At 55.3% G+C, this 14,880-nt stretch overlaps 2 protein-coding genes across 2 annotated transcripts; both read left to right on the plus strand.

Moving 5' to 3' along the window:
• On the plus strand, window positions 1-11,962 carry LOC119109771 (golgin subfamily A member 2; the record flags this gene model as incomplete). The annotated part of the gene is given in 15 exon segments (XM_037233524.1): window positions 1-1,934; window positions 2,768-2,848; window positions 3,068-3,136; window positions 3,382-3,543; window positions 3,888-3,947; window positions 4,592-4,753; window positions 5,881-5,985; window positions 6,411-6,628; window positions 6,916-7,063; window positions 7,520-7,783; window positions 8,930-9,113; window positions 10,018-10,262; window positions 10,676-11,011; window positions 11,330-11,533; window positions 11,912-11,962. Coding segments are annotated over 15 exon segments (3,597 nt in total).
• A 196-nt stretch (window positions 11,963-12,158) lies between these two features.
• LOC119109484 (uncharacterized) lies at window positions 12,159-14,319 on the plus strand. Its single transcript, XM_037233110.1, has 3 exons — window positions 12,159-12,634; window positions 12,909-13,587; window positions 13,893-14,319. The coding sequence occupies exons 1-3, from the start codon at window positions 12,448-12,450 to the stop codon at window positions 14,035-14,037; spliced, it is 1,011 nt and encodes a 336-aa protein (XP_037089005.1). The 5' UTR covers window positions 12,159-12,447; the 3' UTR covers window positions 14,038-14,319.
• Window positions 14,320-14,880: the final 561 nt, after the last annotated feature.

Consider the following 14,880-nt stretch of genomic DNA (forward strand, 5'->3'; position numbering starts at 1 on the left):
TATCAGCGGTACCCGCAGGGGTACGAGCCACCGCAGATGTGGTACGGCCATGATAAAGCCTCACTTCCGTCACAGCAAGAAGTCGACCAGGCACAAACACAGGGACAAGGTCTTGCTGTCCTGCCCGAAGCCGAAAAATTACGACTTTGTGAGCCCGGACACCACCAAGACCTTGGCTCGCATATTTCAGGACGGCACTCCATATCCTGTCCCGGGCGAGGTTCCCGATGATGGACCAGGAGGAGGACCACCCGGAGGAGGGACCGCCCCGGTAGAGGCCCTCCCGCGGGAGGTCCCACCCGGAGGAGGCCAGGATGACGCCGAGGGGTACGAACCCGCCCAGGTGAGTACGGTTACCAGCGGTACCCGCAGGGGTATGAACAGGCACAAATGTGGTACGGCCACGACAGAGCTTCACTTTCGCAGCCAGGGGAACGCAGCAGACAAGCCACGAGTGCCCTATCCGCTCCAGCGCCGGTTCCCGTGGCCGAAGACGAAGACGATACGAAAGCATCAGTCCCGACACGACCCGCACGCTGGCACAGATCTTCGAGTCCGGCACCCCGCACAGCGGCCAGGTCCGACCCCAGCATTCGGCTTTGCGCAGCGACCGGGAGGCGGTGCTCATGACGCCCGACAGATGCTCAACCGCAGAAGCTGACGACGATAACCTCGCGGCCACCTGCCAGGACCTGGGCACCTGGTCGGAGACGTCGATCGGCTCGGTAGCGACTCCGCAAGCCAGCCGGAGCGCCGAGTACGTGCCGGCAGCCGGCATGTACGGCTTCCAGCCACCGCTGGGTCCGCCCAGCCGAGGCTCAGTCGAGTACCTGCCCGAGCCGGACGGCACCTACACGCAGGGACTGTGTGCCTTCGCCTGCCCCGACTCTTGGCCGCCGACGCCGCCGACGCCGCGCTCCGAGGAGGATGTGACGTCGGCCGGGGAGGGCGGTCATCATGTGTCGCCGGCACGCAGGGGGCAGTACATGGAAGGCCTCAACTGGGACGAGGTCAAGAGGTGGCCGCCAACTCCCGAGACGCCCAGCTCTCTGGAGGATGTCCGGCCGTCTGAGGGCACCGGTCCAGGCCGGACCGCGCCCGTTCCACTCAGCCCATACACACAAGGCCTGGTCTGGGACAGTGTGAAGGGGTGGCCGCCCACTCCACCAACGCCCTCCTCCAAGGAGAAGCTGGCACCGGAAGGCGCGCTAGCAACGCCCCTCCAAGAGGGCACTCCGCACGCACCCCACGGCAAGCCACCGTCAGGGTCAGACGGGGAGGGCCACGAGCCGGCTCAGGGTGAGTACGGCTTCCAGCGTTACCCGCAGGGGTACGAGCCGCCGCAAATGTGGTACGGCCACGAGCACGCCTCCATCGCGTCACCGCGCAGCTCGCAGGACCTCGGCAGCCAGGCTGTCTCCTCCGGCGACCCGTCTCCTCGTCTGGACGTGATTCCACGCGACGGCGGCGACTACGAGCCGGCACAGGGTATCTACGGCTTCCAGCGGGTGTTCGCCACTGACGTCAGCGCCGACGCGGCGCAACCGGCCGCTGCCGCCGCCGCTGAGTCGGCCGAGAACTTTGACGGCCCCAGTCCAGACACAAGCCGCAGTCTGGAGCGCATCTTCGAGGCGGGCAGTCCGCACCCGACCGTCGGCGAGCAGCGCACGCTCACGCCGTCACCGAACCTGCCCGCCTTCCTGGAGAAGCTGACGAGCAGCTCCGAGTCGGAGGACAGCGCCAGCCGGCAGCGGCGTCGGCCGTCCGAGTCGGCGCCGGCCGTGCGAGTGCCACGGAACCGCTTCTACTCGATGGAAGAGATGTGCACAACGGCACCGAGCCCGCCCAATCTGGCCCTTTCCTCCTCGAGCCTGCACGTCACGCGCTCAGTCCGATCCGGTGACCAGCAGTGCTACCTGCCCTGGATGCACCGGGTGAGCAGCCACCTACTTATGAGGTCCCGCGGGGAGAGCTGAGGCTTGCCAGCCATAGCTGATACGTGGATAGGCTCTGAAAACGTCTGGGAGTCCTTGATTGCTGACACAAAGTCGCTCTCTGAACACAACTTAGTGTTCCTAAGTCACGCTTTGTCTTCTGTGAGGTCAAACATGGGGTTCTTCAAGGTTCTCTTTTAACACATCGTATGTTATAAACGAACAATGGAGCAAGCTTTTAAGTCTCTGTAGTATACATATGATTTATGCCGATATTTTAAAGGCACATTTCAACGCCGTCAGATTTGTGAAGAACGGACCATCATGTAGCGGAAGATAGCACACATCCGTCCCATTCAGTGCATACTTGGGAGCAGAAATGTAGACAGTGACATTTACGAGACAATAGATCCCCGAGGAAAACAAAACCGTGAAAAGGCGACGCATAACCTGAAAGCTTTTTGATCCAAAGCATCAGTGAATAGAGCTAAAGCCAAGTGTTTGTGCGTGGGGAGGGGGGGGGGGGGGGTTTAGCTTTAGCCTCTTCCCCACTGAGTAGCAAACCGCACCCCTGCTATACTTTTCTTCGTTATGAACGTAACACAGCCAATAAGGTGGAGTGCTCGTGTGATGTATTATTACGTCATACATGTCGCGGGTGTACTCTCATAAGCTGTGCAAAACAAGAGATCAGAAACAAAAGGATTTGAAACTTTAAAAAAGATATGACTGTAAACTGTGGGGCATGATCATGACAGTGGATATTTCTGCTACCCCCCCCCCCCCGCACACAAATGTAAAACAACCTCATAAACATACCAGCCCTTTTACAGGCACCAGTTCCGTACAGAAGTCCGCAGACCGCGCAGTTCGTAGATTACCAGGAGCCACCGCTCGTGGACATGGATGACGTGGTAAGTGCTTCCAGCTAAAGGCTCAGGTATTCTCTGACGCCGCTTTAGATTAAGCACAAACTGCATACTGCGAAGGTTTCGTCAACGTACGTAAATACATGCAGGTATCATCGCGAACATATTATTATTCAGAACACTGTGGCTAGAATGTACGGCGACTGTGGCGAAGCTGATTGTGGCGAAGCCCTCCAGTGACATAGCCGCGTGGTGTCATTGCAGAGTAGCGTTCCAACGCCCACATCCGACAGATCTCGCCGCTCAGACTCGGACAAGACACAGCCGTCAGAGGTGGGTCAGCTTCATCACGCTATCGTATTCTATGACGCTGGGCGGCGCACGGCCTACTCGACGCGATGACGTCGCGGGGAAGTACACGACACAATGAAATGTGTCCTCAACTATTGTATTTCTGTCCGCACAGTGCGTATCTCCTTGCTTTGGGTTAATACAGACACCCCATAACTACTGTTTTATCGAACACAGTAATGTTCACAGCAGAGACGTCACTCAAACCGTCTCTTCCCGGTCGCTAGCCTCCAGGCGACTACTTCGCGCCGGCGGGCGGCAGCAGCGTGGACACGCCGTCATCTGGGAGGTACGAGCCGCCGCCGGACGCGGCCAGCTACGACGGACCATCGCCCTACACGGCCGCCAGTCTGCAGCGCATCTTCGACGCCAGTACCGGTGGCAAGCAGGTGAGCGAAACCGTCTGTCTGGTCTGACCGGGGAGCATTTAGAGAACAGTTGGGATGAAGGGAGGACGCTGAATGTTACAAAGGAGGCTCAGGATATCGGCGAGATGTTGTATCGTTGGCCTAGCGGTGTTTTTCATGACGCTGTGGGCGATGAAAAACGTTTCATTATATGTTGTCATCAAGAATATTGCTAGCTTATTGAGGAGGAAATATTCCCAAGCTCCAACGCTGAATAACTTCGAAACGTGAGCTTAGTATCTTAAAACGTGACCAGCAGTCCTCAGATAGTTCCCAACTCATATCGAGAAGTTTCTGTCTGAAATTAATGGTTTTTCCATTTCCAGCAAGAATCTCCCCTTGCTGGCGAGTCTAAGTCTGTGGAGTCGGCACACAACGACATTGAGGTAATGCCACAGGGCTGCTGCTGCTTCGGTGGCGCAGTCTGTGGATGCGCGTGCGAATGTAGGTGGGAGGTCTACGCATCAAACATGACTTCGGTAGACTTCTCTTAGACCAACCAGGCCAACCAGCGCCCACAGCAGTCGGTTCACGGACGTGGTCTGCCTTGAAATAGACCTTTCGGTCCGGCGGTCTTTCCTAAGGGCAGGGCCTCAACTCACGTCACCGAAGCAGTCCACTGATTCAGTGGACCCGAATAATCGGGATAGTCCCGCGTGTGCGCGAGCGGCACCTGGAGAGCCCGGAAACAAGTATGTAGTCAACACCGTCCCGCAAGGGTGCGGGAAACTAAAACATTTATCATGTTCATAGCAGTAGTGTGATTGCGTGCATGTAACGAGAAAAACCCGTGGGGGGGGGGGGGAGGGGTGTCAAAACAAATATTAAAAAGCATCGCAGGGCTCAGTATTGACGTAGGAAGTCTACAATGACATGTCCGTCATGAATATCCGTCAAGGACCAGTCCCTAACAGTCGGAATGAAACTGAATAAATCCCTCAAATCGTGCCTTTTTGGTTACTTCCCTGTTAGCCATCGTCACCACCACGCATACCAAGCTCATGACCGGTCTCGCGCCACCCGCCTGCAGGACATGCTGCAGCGTCTCCGCTCTCTCGAGTCTCGGCTACACTCTGTGGAGGATGAGTCGCAGAGCAAGGACCGCCAGATCCAGGATCTGCTCTCGAGGCTAGAGGGTCTGCTGACTTCTGGCGGTGCCGACGGGCAGAGCGACCTAAACGAGCGACTCCAGGTCCGGTTAGGGAGGAGGCACCCGTCAAAGTCGGCCGGGGGTGGGGTTGGGGGAGGGGTGCTAGGAAAACTAGGTACATATGAAAACTGTTAGTCGGTGATGCATCACTTTGTCGCATCGCCTTAACACGCGCTCGGGTGGGGAGTGGGAGTCAAATTGACCCCCCCAAAGGTTTTTCCAGAATAGTTTCCGAACGGCGTGGCGCAGCCACGCCAATTTTTGCATAGCTGTAGACAATTGAATAGCAGATCGCTTGGCATAAAACATTTAGATAGCCATTGTAAGTTCGCTGACCTACGGCAGGTCAAAGTCAGGCCATAGTTTCAGCGAAGTCAGTTTCTAGGGAATCGTTCAATCTGGTGCAACAGCGGAGTGTTAGACGAAGCCATACATCTCTGAGATACTCTTTTAGGCAACACAAATATTTAATGATAAAATTATGTTGACCTAAGGTCAGGTATAAGCTTCAGACGGGGGTCAAAACCAACCTGCTTTATTACTTTAGGGCTTGCTGTGTGGGTTAGTTTCTGGTGCTCATTTTGAATTTGCTGGTAGCAGGAACCGCATTATACATCTTCCATGAACTTCTTAGAGGTCAAAATAGGTCATTGACCTGAAATAACCCAGGTCAGCATTTTTTAAAATGGGAACATACTGCCTGGCGTAATCTTTGTCGGTTATTCAAAGGCAATACCCAGTGCAATCTTGTATGATTTTGGTCACCATGACCTTCAAAGATCAAAAAAGGTCACTGACCTTAGCTGAGCATGTGACCTTTTGCTTAGAAACAGATGTCTAAGTTCTGGGGGCACTTCGGAGACTAACTTGGAGTTTGACCTTGTTTGAATTTGTTTGACACAAATATCATGACCTCTGAACCCCAAACTTTGACCTAAGTGAGTTAATATACAGGTCGACACACTGCAAGTTTGGTGTTTCTAGCTCTTTTAGTTCCCGAGATCTCAGGGGGGGGGGGGTCAAATTGACCTCCCACTCGAACGAAGGGTATCCAGCCGGCCGCCCGGGCGCGTGTTTAATTCGGACATGGTATTTGAGAGACAGAATGAGCTGGCACCCAGCATCTGACTGGTCACTTGTACCAACGATGCTCGTTTTTTGCACCACAGTCGGCGACCGAGACCGTTGCCAAGCTCGAAGAAACTGAGGGCAAGCTCGAAAAGGAATTGGCGGACGCCAAAAAAGAGATCGACAGCTATGTTGCTAAGTTGGAGGTATAACCTTGACGTATATGCCACGCATCTGACTCAGTACATCTGCTAGTAATGTTTGATACGCTAATCTAGTGTAAAGAGCATATGAATATTCACTGCTGTCAAAATGCACGAATCTCTCAGTTTCATGAATAACCCACCTATTCTCATTCCGCGCGGCTCGCACGGAGTCGGAATCCCATGATGTGAGAATGTCAACTGGACTGTGACGGCGTCTTGGCATGGGGAGTGAGCCTGCCAGCGTCCGTGCGACGTTTAACACCTACTGACATGCTCGTTGGTCATCTGCCGGGACAGATAACATCCCGCTGACACCATCGCTGGTCGCCTGCCGTGACCGATGACGCCCTGCTGACACCATCGTTGATCGCCTGCCGTGACCGATGACACCCTGCTGACGCCATCGTTGATCGCCTGCCGCGCAGTCGTACCAGGGCCGTTCTGAGGAGATTGAGATGCGCCTGGCCGAGTCGCAGCGACTGCAGGCGGCTGGTGACCAGCAGCTGCAGGAACTGGCGCAGCAGTGCGGCCAGCTGGCGGCCGAGCGAGACCAGTTGGCGCGACAGCTAGAGGAGAGCGCCGCCATCGTCACGGAGAAGGAGGCGCGCGTTGACCAGCTGGTGCAGCAGCTGCAGGAGTACAGGTGAGTCTCTGTCAGTTGCAGATAAACGCCATTTGGGGTGATGATGTTGGGGAAGGGACAAGTTCGTGGGGTAAGGTGCAAACGCCACTGAGATACGAAATTGCTCATCATTACGTTTTTTGTGCAGTCGGCTGTCATTATATACCAATGCGCAGTCACTTAACGGCTAATTTTTGGTTTCAGTGCTACAGGTCACTTAGACTTGCTGCCTTTAGGACGTGGTGCAGCCATCAACTTCACTCCTGTCATAGCTATCAACATGCTAATAACGTCGGTGTCTTCCTCAGCGACCGTGTGGCGCAACTGGAAGCAGATCTGAAGGATGGTGTTGTGCCAGCCGACTCGGCCGACATCGCCGCCGAGAACCAACATCTCCGAAATCGGGTGGAGGAATTGGAGCAGGGGCAGCAAACCGAGGAACAGTGGAAAGAACAGGTACGTCTGAATTTGAATTCAAGGTTTAGTGACACGGTGCACTCTGCACTTGGGTCTTAGAGTAGAATAACATACATACATCAGATTGCAATAGCCAAAACAGCGTGCATCAGTTTGCAGCAAGATACAACAGGCGTAACAACTATACTAGCGCGAATTCTAATGAATTTTGCAACCTGTCGTATTACATTCAACTTCGAGATTAAGATCAAGCGTGCATCCTAGCATTAACTAAGACCCACGACCTGAAAGAGGATCTCCTTATATCCATAAATGCAAACTTCAAGCTTAACAGAACATTCTTGGGTTGTTTATTCGTGCAAGCTTTTCAGGATGTGTTAAAATGCGTAGTTTAGTTTATTTCGATCCGATCGCCATCCAACTACAGCGTGGCTCAGCTCTCGACATCTCAGCGGCAGGGGAGCGGTGAGTAAGCTGACATTGAACCACACTCAGGCTGAGGAAGCGGACGAGCGCGCCCGGGCGATGGAGAAGGCACTGGACCAGCTAGCCTCGGAGAAGCGGACGGAGGAGGAGCGGCGCCGAGAGGTTGAGACGCAGCTGGTGCAGATGGTGCGCAAGACGTCAGTGGCGCGTGTCACCGCCTCCGAGGATGACACATCCGCCACTGAGGAGAGCAGCGCCGACGACCTGTTGGACCCGCAGCTGTGCCGCCGGCTGCAGCAGCTGCTGGACAAGCTGCATGGCCAGGGTCTACAGGTGAGCCGTACAGACTGCTGCAATGGTGGGCGGAGTTACAGTTAGGCAAAATGAGTTGGAAGACTTAGCAGTGAAAAATTGCGCAACTCGCTCCAAAAGTGCGCCAACAAACGGAGTTTTCTCGTATTCGACCCACTTTTCTCGCAAAGTTAGGGGAGGGGCTGGAGCACAAGTTGGGTGCTGAGGTCCAACGTAGGGGGGGAGGGGCGGGGGGGGGGGGCGGAAGCCTCCCCAACTCCCAACGTGATAGGAAACTTAACCCCTGTCGGTAGGTGCAAAGTGTTAATGCTCCAAGTAATTAGAGAGTCTAACACAGCTCCTGCAATATAACTTTTGATTGATGTAATTGTAATTTATGCTTGCGGTACACATACATTGATATTGCAGTGGTTTGTGGTTGACGCTGTTTAGGTTTTCCCGCTTGCTGGGCCATAGAAGGTTTCTTAGGATGCCTTTATGTGCCGTAATGATATATTGATATATATATGTATATATATATATATATATTGATGCACACACATATTCATATATCTGTATATACACATATACAACTGACATGACTGATGGTGGATTAGTTGCGGTAAGTGATAGCTCTGTTTGGATAACCTAATTAGTAGTGCTAACATGCTGCGTACTGTACTTCTATGCTATCGCATTCTACATCGCCCTCCAATGTAAACTCTCACATACAGCGCTTGTATGACACTTATCTGACCTCACATGATCACGAATACGTGTGTAAGTGCGCGACGTCATAGTATACACACTAAGCACCATCTTATACACTCGACTAAATCGTCGTCGACACATTTTTGAGCAAGACTGCTACCGCATACGTGTTAGACTCGCTGCGGTGTGATTCGTTGGTGCTTCCTTACAATGCCAGTAATTAAATGCCTATCATTTCACATAGATAAGAGAGCAGTAAGACATTTCACATAGTAAGACAGTTTACTTCTGTCTTTTCTGCGTCAATAATGTTCCTCGCAAATGCACTTGCCAACTTACGTAGACTATGAATTCAACAGAACTGCAGGAGAGCCTTCGAACGTTTTCCGCGAACCCCAGACACCTATGACGGCATCGCTTTTTGCCGTCGCTTGTCTGGACACCTCAGCCTAATGGGAGCATGCCACCGGCCGGCAGGCGCTCAACTTAGTGGAGCTGCGCTTTGTAAAGGCGTACGCCACGCCGAGTCAGCTGACGCCGCGAGCGCTACCGGCCGAGGCGGCCGTCCATGTGTCGGACATGGACACGGCCACCCTGCAGCGGGCCTTGGCACGGTTGGCCGACGAACTGGGCAACGCCGAACAGGAAATGAACGCCAAGGGTGCGTTCCAAGAAGAGGCCATCGAGGGAGAGCTGGTTCGGAAGCGGGCCCGCTCGTTTCAAAATGCACGCACACACACACACTAAACGGGACATGAGTATGGCTGGAGCTATCTTCCATAGAATAGCATGACATGACGGTTCGATTGCACATGTATGTTCAATCAACACACACAGCCGAATTTTACGTGTGATGTAAATGCATGAACAAGTCTATCTGAGCTCATTTGTCAGTGAGTCGACACGGGTAATGTTGAATCAGTGAGCCCATGATCGACGGCAAAATAGGGCCCTTCCGTAAGTGTGAGCTTGCGTATCGATATGCCTGAGGAGTGCTGTACCTGGCCTGCCTGAGATATGCTGCACCCGGTCTGCCTGAGGTGTGCTGTACCCGGTCTGCCTGAGGTATGCTGTACCCGGTCTGCCTGGGGTGTGCTGTACCCGGTCTGCCTGAGGTGCTTGCTGTACCGGTCTGCCTGAGGTATGCTGTACCCGGTATGCCCGAGGTGTGCTGTACCCGGTCTGCCTGAGGTGTGCTGTACGCGGTCTGCCTGAGGTATGCTGTACCCGGTCTGTCTGAGGAGAACTGTACCCGGTCTGCCTGAGGTATGCTGTACCCGGTCTGCCGGAGGTATGCTGTACCCGGTCTGTCTGAGGAGTGCTGTACCCGGTCTGCCTGAGGTGTGCTGTACGCGGTCTGCCTAAGGTATGCTGTACCCGGTCTGTCTGAGGAGTGCTGTACCCGGTCTGCCTGAGGTGTGCTGTACCCGGTCTGCCTGAGGTATGCTGTACCCGGTCTGCCTGGGGTGTGCTGTACCCGGTCTGCCTGAGGTGTGCTGTACCCGGTCTGCCTGAGGTATGCTGTACCGGTATGCCTGAGTGTGCTGGTACGCGGTCTGCCTGAGGTGTGCTGTACCCGGTCTGCCTGAGGTATGCTGTACCCGGTCTGTCTGAGGGAGTGCTGTACCCGGTCTGCCGCAGTGAACAGCTGCCGTCAGCCTGCGAGGAGGAGACAGGTCTGGTGCAGGAGCTGCAGACGACGCTGGAGGCAGAGCACCAGACCAAGCTGACGCTGACTGAGCGGCTGAGCGAGACGCGCACGGCCAGCGGCGCGCTCGAGACGGAGCTGACGCAGTTTACAGGGGCGGCTGCGCGGTGCCGACGAGCGGCCCGACAAAGCCCCGGTCAGACGCGGACACCGGCTGCCGCGAGTTCGCCGCCGCCAAGACGGCTACCCAGCAGCTCGTGGAGCGCGAGCAGAAGATAATGCAGGCAAGTGGGGGGCCTACAGAGGGCGCTGATTGCACCAGTTGGCAACGGAAGATAATAGAACAACAAAGGCATGTGCTAACTCATCAGAGGTGACGTAAGCATATGCATAATATCTTGTTCCGTACCCAGTGCGATTCTGCACCATTCTGCTTGACATTCTTCACTACTGTTTTCGGAAGCTTTGGCTGCCTCCTTAAACACACATTTCGATAATACTCTTCTTTCGTCTTCATTCACGTCGAACGTCGTACCTCTACCGATGTAAGCCGACTGTTTTTGTGTCGATCGCAGGAGCTGATCCGCACAACCGACGCCGGCTGCAAGGACCTTGCGCGGGTGATGACGTGCCTAGCCAAGCTGGACGGGGCCGGCGACCAGATTGTCGAGCTGTGTGCCGACCCGGGCAACCAGAGCGCCGTCAAGCGGCTGGCGGAGGAACTGCTGGCAGAGCAACAGCGCTGTCGCGACATGCTGGCTTGTCTGGAGTGCGAGCGCGGCCGCGCGGGTCAGCTGTCGCAAGAGCTGGACCAGGGGCGCGCCCAGGCCCAGGCCGACGGCAAGACATCAGAGCAGCTGGGACAGCGTGTCTCCGAGCTGGAGCAGCGCTCAGAGAAGCTCAGGAAACAGGTACGCCGCTCCCCTACCACACCGCATTTCTGGGCATTCAGACCACCTCGATAATACCTGCCGGGCTTACTTCTTTTTGGCATGTTTAAGTATTAATTGAGACCGTGGCGAGATATCTCCTGGTCTGACATATCTCTTTTGATTCCACTCATAGAAAGCACCTTTTTGTTCGATGAAACCCGCGTTTTTTTGCCCCCAAGTAAGTCACTTCCGACGTCCACACTTTTATTCATCCTCTCTCCACAAACACACACACTCACACACACACATCAGTTCATCAGCTGCAAAATGCCCCTCTGACTCCTTGCGGCCGTGCAGACAGATGCGGCGTGCGCTGAGGCGCAGGAAGCGGGCACCGACGACCAGGCGCCGCTGGAGGCCCAAGTGAAGCGGCTGCTGCAGGAGTTGCGGCAGGTGCAGGGAGCCCGCCAGAAGGCAGCAGATGACGTGCAGAAGCCGGCGGCTGAGCTCAGCCAGCTGACGGCAGACTTGCGTCTCTCGGCCGCCGACGCTCTCACCACGGTCAGCCGCGCGAGCACGCCGCCTTCCGCGGCGGACACCTGCGGGCCCAGGGAGGCAGACGCCTGGCGCGATCGCATGATGGGATCGGATGGGGCATTAGATAACGGGTGCACTTGGGTTCAAAGAAGAGCCGCCATACATGGGTTTATTAGGATTGGTGCTTAGCTCGTGGGAAGAAACTGAACTGTGTGTCACCTCTAAGTTTCACATTAGGCGATTGTAGAAGTGCCGCAGTAAGCATCTCAGATGATAGAACTGTTCAGTACTGCGATGGCAGATGATAGAACTGTACCAATCTGCGACCGCCGTTTTGTTTCATGCATCGTCATAACTAACATCCTACAGCAGACGAGATTTCATCACCTAAATGACATTCAGTGGCGTGTGTTCGACGATCCGGCTCGGCACGTGACTCTGGGCGCTCTGTGACGCAGGTCGCCGCCATCGTGGACACGAACGTGGACGCCGAGCGGATCCGGACCCGGATCATTCAGCTGGGTACCGAGCTGGCTGGCCGGGACGTGTCACCTCCCTCCGCTCCTGCCCCCGCCGCCGCTCCCGCCATCGCTCCCCCCGCCCCTGCCGCGCCGGCCCCGGTTGCCGCCATCGCCGCTCCGGCCCCGGTTGCGCCCGCCCCCCAGCCTCCTGCGCCGTCGGCGGGTGACGAGGAGGCCCGCGCCCGCTGGCAGGCGCAGCTGGAGTCGGAGCGCGCCCAGTGGGGGCAGGAGCGCTCGCTGCTGGAGGCGCACATCGCGCAGCTGGATGCCGAGCTAGAGCGGCTGCGACTCTCGGAGCGGCCGGCCGTGCTGCCACTGCAGGGCGCCGGGGACGATGGTCGCGTCCAGGAGGCGCACAGCCGCTACCTGCGCGCCGAGAGCTACCGACGCGCACTCTGCTGGCAGAAGCGTTACCTCATGATCCTGCTAGGCGGCTACCAGGAGACAGAGACGATGACGCTGGAGAAGATGGTCCAGTTGACGGGCGGCTGCTTCCTGCCCGACTACCGCCGCCTATTGCAGCCCATCCGCAAATTCCGCGCCGCCGTCTATGCCGTGGTTGGCATGCTCCGCATGCAGTACATGGTCAACAGATGGCGCTCAGGTCTGTGTGCAGCCGCGGCAGCTTTTGTACGACAATGAATGGGTGATAGTTCTCCTACGACTGTGAGACATGTATCGAATGAACTGTCGTGAGCATTGCCATATTTAATTGGCATCGGAACGTTAGATACAAGATACTGTTTTATGCCTGACTGAATTGTCAGCATTTTTGGTGAGTTTAGATAGCGACCTGTTCCTACATTTGGATTTAACGTTGCCCTGGCACATGTAGTTCAGCCGTTCGTGCGTAGTCTCAATGTTTCCTGTTCGCTCAGGGCAGCGCGTGGCGGGTGGAGGGAGGCGAAGCCAGCCCAAGCCCCAGGCTCGCGGTCGACCCATGCCTGGTCCCTCTAAACAACGCTCAACCAGTCGCTCAACGAGCCGCAACCAGCCACCCCCGTCAAAACCCAAGGCCACGCCGGCAGCGCGCAGTCCACCGTCGAGGAAAAAGTCCTCGAAGGCCGTCCTGACCAGGAACGCGCCGAGCCGGAAGCAGCCGTCACCAACACGAGAGCGGCCGTCACCAACACGGGAGCGGCCCGAGGCCGTTGAGGAGCCTCTCGGTGCCAGCGGCAGCGGCAGCCGGAGCCCTACCGCCGTCCTGGGAGAGGACGTCCACGTCGAGTTTAACGTGGAGGACGAGGTGACGCCGCGCGGCCAGAGCAGCGTCGATACCGACGCGCTGCTGGACGAGGGCATTGACGAGGACACGGCAGAGGAGGACGACGAGACACTGGGCAGCGTTAGCCGTAGCAGCGCAGTCCTGCTACAGGAGGGCGACTGCTGTGAGGACTCACTGACGCCCACGCTGCCCCTCTCGATTACGTCACTTTCCTCCTCGGACTCGGACTGCACCAAGTTCTTCACAGACTACGGCAACCATGGGCTGCCCGACATGGAGATGGAGTGTGGCACCACTGGCTCCATGCCTAACTTGATTGGATTTGACGTGAGGTGAGCGCATTAAAGGTGCAGATATGAACATTATCCTTTTATCCAAGGTCGATTGGCGTAATGTGCCTTTATCTTAGTTAAGCATAATTTTGGCTCTATGGTGCTATCCCTTTCCTCTATGGGAAATCCTTTAACGTAATTTTTGTACAGAATATTGAGAACAGACGTGCAAAAGTGCACTAAAGCAAACACCGACCTATAGGAGTGTAAATGCGTTTCAGGAACACCATTGGCTGCCACTGAAATATTTTTTTCTTTACGGTCTTCACGATCTTTTTGTGCTCATACAGACTGTTCGATTTCAGGAGCGTAGCGACCCTGAGTGATGTGGAGTCGGAGGAGTTGGAACACTATCTGGCGCAGTTTGACTCTTTGCTGACATGCCAAGGCTACTCGTCCCAGCTCTCGAGCTCGACCGCCACATCACACACCCAGAGAAACAACCGATGACTCACTCGGCTGCCAGTCGCAGAGGAGAGTCCAAATTCTCCCGGCAGCGGATGTTGGTCGATCTCTATCATTTCTATACTTTTTACATGCGATTCGGAAAACTTTGTCTTACGTGTGTCCAGCTGTGCGCGAAAAATGTTTGTCAGAATTGGCTGCGCAGGCGTTTGTCGTGGAGCTTTAGTCTTACGTCTCATCCTATGGTTCAATGTTCGGCGTTATACATCGCACGGATCGCAAAAGTTCAATGAATAACATTACGTAATCTACGTCAGCGTACTACTAAATGGACTAAATGGTCGGCTTTTGAAAACAAGACCGCAGCTTATAAACACTTACCAGAACTGTGTTGGAAATTTTTCACGAGCGTGCAATACAAAGGAGACATAACGCCAGGCCAGTGGAGCTGATACACAGAGCGTTTTTAATCTGCGTCCGGCCGAGGGCCTGAGACAACCGTGTCCGGCCGGGGGTCTGAGACAACCGTGTCCGGCCGGGGGTCTGAGACAACCGTGCCCGGCCGGGGGTCTGAGACAACCGTGCGCTGCCGGGGGTCTGAGACAACCGTGTCCGGCCGGGGGTAGGGGGTGGGGGGGGGGGCAGCAGTTGGCATTCCCCTAGGCTCTCCAACTTCCAGTCGTATGAGAAAAAAGATACTGATGGTTTCGCCAAATCACGATAATGCACACAATCTTTTTTGGCTTTAGGTCGTACGTGAGGTCAACAGGTTACGAAGGGCAAAAAGGACGTTCTGTTATATGCAATTAAAACACATGTAGCACGTTAACACGGATTTGGAGGGCACATAAGTAAAAATTGAGGCCGTTGATGGTCCATTTCGACTAT

The sequence above is a fragment of the Pollicipes pollicipes genome, unplaced genomic scaffold (genome assembly GCF_011947565.3).
Source record: "Pollicipes pollicipes isolate AB1234 unplaced genomic scaffold, Ppol_2.1 Scaffold_7231;HRSCAF=8579_pilon_pilon_pilon, whole genome shotgun sequence".
In the NCBI taxonomy this organism is placed as follows: domain Eukaryota; kingdom Metazoa; phylum Arthropoda; class Thecostraca; order Pollicipedomorpha; family Pollicipedidae; genus Pollicipes; species Pollicipes pollicipes.

Excerpts from the sequence above, each read along its gene's own strand:
- LOC119109484 (XM_037233110.1), top strand. The coding sequence starts at position 12,448 with ATGATCCTGCTAGGCGGCTACCAGGAGACAGAGACGATGACGCTGGAG. Across the intron at positions 12,635-12,908 it reads GGTCAACAGATGGCGCTCAG|GGCAGCGCGTGGCGGGTGGA; the intron begins GTCTGTGTGCAG and ends CTGTTCGCTCAG. Across the intron at positions 13,588-13,892 it reads TTGATTGGATTTGACGTGAG|GAGCGTAGCGACCCTGAGTG; the intron begins GTGAGCGCATTA and ends GTTCGATTTCAG.